The sequence below is a fragment of the Rhinopithecus bieti genome, unplaced genomic scaffold (assembly GCF_001698545.2).
Source record: "Rhinopithecus bieti isolate Rb0 unplaced genomic scaffold, ASM169854v2 scaffold_11161, whole genome shotgun sequence".
Taxonomy (NCBI): Eukaryota; Metazoa; Chordata; class Mammalia; order Primates; family Cercopithecidae; genus Rhinopithecus; species Rhinopithecus bieti.
The window spans coordinates 721,654-725,044 of record NW_016806937.1 but is presented as its reverse complement, the minus strand read 5'-3'; the positions used below and the strand labels follow the sequence as shown (position 1 = coordinate 725,044).

The window sequence follows — 3,391 nt, the reverse complement described above, 5'->3', positions numbered from 1 at the left end:
TCCCTCCCTCTCTCCCTCCCTTCCTTCCTTCCTTCCTTCCTTCCTTCCTTCCTTTCTTTCTCTCTCTCTTCCTTCCTTTCCTTCTTTCCTTCCTTCCTTTCTTTCTCTCTCTCTTCCTTCCTTCCTTTCCTTCTTTCCTTCCTTCCTTTCTTTTCTTTCTTTCTTTCTTTTCTTTCTCTTTCTTTCTTTCTTTCTTTCTTTCTTTCTTTCTTTCTTTCTTTCTTTCTTTCTTTTCTTTCTCTCTCTCTCTCTCCTTCCTTCCTTCCTTACTTCCTTCCCTCCCTCCCTCCCTTCCTCCCTGCTTCCCTCCTTCCTTCTTTCCTTCCTTCCTTTGGTCTTGCTCTATTACCCAGGCTGGAGAGCAGTGGTGCAATCCTAGTTCCCTGCAGCCTCGAACTCTTGAGCTCAAGCGATACTTCCATCTGCACCTCCTGAGTAGCTGGGACTGAGGTGCACACTACTACACCCAGGTAAGTTAAAAAAAGAATTTGTAGACATAGAGTCTCACTATGTTGCCCAGGCTGATATTGAACTCCTGGTCTCAAGTGATTCTCCTGCCTCAGCCTCAAATTGCTGGGACTACAGTCGTGACCCACAGCACCCAGACTTGTGAGACTTCTTTATACTATTTCCATGACTGTAAAAGCCCAGGATGGCTTTGAACCCTGATTTCTCTCCTTCTGACCAACATGTTCCTGTGGAATTAAGCAGCTTCAGTGACTCAAGAGTCCACATAAGTTAGGGGAGTCCACAACTCCCCTGACATCTGCAGGTGCTTAATGGTTTTAGCACTTTCATAGCAGCTCTGGGATGTGGTTGGCTGGGAATAAGGAACCTAAGTCTACAGATGAGGAAAGTGAGGACCAGAAAGAATAAGTGCCAGGGAGGGGATGGCAGTGATGGACCCAAACCAGGTTGCCAGGTTCTGGACCAGAGTTCTCCTCACTCTGGTGGGTGCCTTTAGGGGCCAGTGCTAGAAGGACCAAAGTTTGCAGGTCCCCTGTCAGCCATTCCCTGAACCAGGATATCAATTCTAGAAAATCAGGCTGGGAGCCAACAGGGAGTGGGAGCTGCCTCACAGGTGGCCAGTCCACCTGTCAGCTCCCAGGATGAACTCCATTGGTGGCTCCTAATTGGAGGGAAGAGAAGTTTTCATCAGGGACCTGCAGACTCCCTGTAGGAAGCTGGTCCAAGGTTCCCAGGCTCCAGGGAGGGCTTCCTTACTCACCAGACATGCAGACACATTTCCTGGGGTCCATGGTCCAGGTGTCCGAAAGGTTCCAGTGCTGTCACCGCTGGGGAAGGGAGGCTGCGTGATCAGCAGCCAGAGGCTCCCCATTTATAGCCATGTGGGTGTAGTCTGCAGCTCACCCCACCTTTCCCTGGGGCCAGACGCCCTGCACACGGCCCAGTAAGGCACCTTGGGCTGGGAGTTGGGAAGAGTAGGCGGAGGAGGGCAGAGGAGAGACCGAGCAGTACAGTCATCTGGGTGGCTTTTCACCAGGGATGCGGGTGGCTGCACCCACCTCACCCACCCACCTGGCAAGGTTTCAGGGAACCAGGCTCAGGCTCAGATGTGCACATGCAGCTCAGATCAGCAGCTACGTCCACCCTGTCTCCAAGTCCTATAAGTCCTATGCATTCTGTTATCTGCCATTTCTGTTCCCTCCTTCATAGGGGCTCCTCCTGCCTTGGCTTGGGGCCTCATCCTATCTCCCCTGGTTGACTGTAAAAGCCCTTACTATGGGTAGGTGGGGGCCTCTATCCCTGGCCCTGAGCTTAAGAAGGTCCCACCAAGAACCTCTACTGGCCACACCCTCCTCATAAGTGAAACAGTGGAAAATCAGGGAGTTGTGCCCACCCAGAGCATGCAAACTTTCCTTCTAGACCACACACAAAGCAGATGCAGCAAGAGGGGACGTGGGGGAGATTTAACCACGTCTTCACTCTCCATTATAACCCCATTCTTTGGTATGGGCAGCTGAGCACTTTTCAGTTTGTTTATTTATTTATTTGTTTTGAGTTGGGGTCGCATTCTGTTGCCTAGGCTAGAGTGCAGTGGCTCGATCTCGGCTCACCGCAACCTCCACCCCCCGGGTTCAAAGGATCCTCCTACCTCAGCCTCCCAAGTAGCTAGGACCACAGGCGCAAGCCACCACACCTGTCTAATTTTTTTGTGTATTAGAGATGGGGTTATGCCACATTGCCTAGCCTGGTCTTGAACTCCTGAGCTCAAGTGATCTGCCCGCCTCAGCCTTCCAAAGTGTTGGGATTATAGGCCACCGTGTCCGGCCTATATTTCAGTCTTTTGTAAAGTGCCCTATAGAGGATGCAGCTTCAAGCTTCCCTGACAAGCTGCCATCTGCACCCAATCCCCATGGAGAAATTCTGGAGCTGGTGCTGATTACACTTCCTCCAGGAAGCCACCTCTGATCACTCCCTTTCTTAGTTAGGAGAAATCTCTCTCTGTATCCCTTGGCTGATGTGTCTGTATATTTCTCATGACATTTACTACTTGCTAAGCTGCTGTATGATTATTTGTGTTGATGGCTCTTACCTTTCTCGCCCCAATCTGGGAGCTCTCAGGTAAAAAACCTGTGCCTGAAGCATCTCTAAACCCATTCAACGTCCCGCACAATGTTGGATGAATGGATGAATTAATCAGATGAGTAATCAAATGACCAAAGGCATGAGTGAGAGAGTGGATATATAAGTGAACAAATGACTAAGTGAGTGACGAGTGGACAAATGCATGTATTTCCTGCGTGTGGCTCTACTGAGGACCTCTGCGGAAATATGCTGTTGCCATTCAGAAAGGCGAAAAACAGGCCTGGCCATAACCATGGGAGATCATTCCTCCGAGTTCTCAGCTTGGTGGGGTCTCCATCATTCATCCATAAGGACCACCTGGGCCTCAGTCTGACCCATGGAACCATGGATTTTGGGCTGAGAGCTTCTAATGAGGAGAAAGGGATTTGGCTCCATGGTCATCAGCAGGTCACTGTGGCAGACACTGGGGAGGGGAGGAGGGGGCAATACTGTAGTGATCCCCAAGTGGTGCCTTCCTTAAAGGAGTTCACAGCCTAGTAGGGGACATGTATTCATTCATCACCCTCCAAGGGTCAGGCACTGTGCTGGGCACTGGGGAGCCAATGGGTGAGTAAAAGCAGTTTATGGTTCAGAAGGTCGGGAGGACATCTCAGCCCAGGAGACCCATGACCAGGTGTGGCTGCTCCCAGACTCTTGAAGCTGGATCCATCTTACTGGGCTTGCACCCCCAGCCCAGTTCTGGCACATCTCTCGTGGCAGGCCCAGCCTCCTCCACCTCTTGGGCTACCCTCCAGCAAGTATTAATGGCTTAGAAGGTCTGGCCTAACCAAGTGAGACCAGA

The 3,391-nt window shown here is 51.0% G+C and overlaps 1 protein-coding gene across 1 annotated transcript in view; it reads right to left on the bottom strand.

The window, feature by feature from the left end:
* MT4 (metallothionein 4) overlaps positions 1 to 1,339 on the bottom strand; it is a 4,814-nt gene extending 3,475 nt beyond the window's left edge. Inside the window, exon 1 of the mRNA XM_017878966.1 lies at positions 1,229 to 1,339. Within this exon, the coding sequence (XP_017734455.1) occupies positions 1,229 to 1,259 (31 nt within the window). The 5' untranslated portion in view covers positions 1,260 to 1,339. The remainder of the gene's footprint in view (positions 1 to 1,228) is intronic.
* Between the last annotated feature and the right edge of the window lie 2,052 nt (positions 1,340 to 3,391).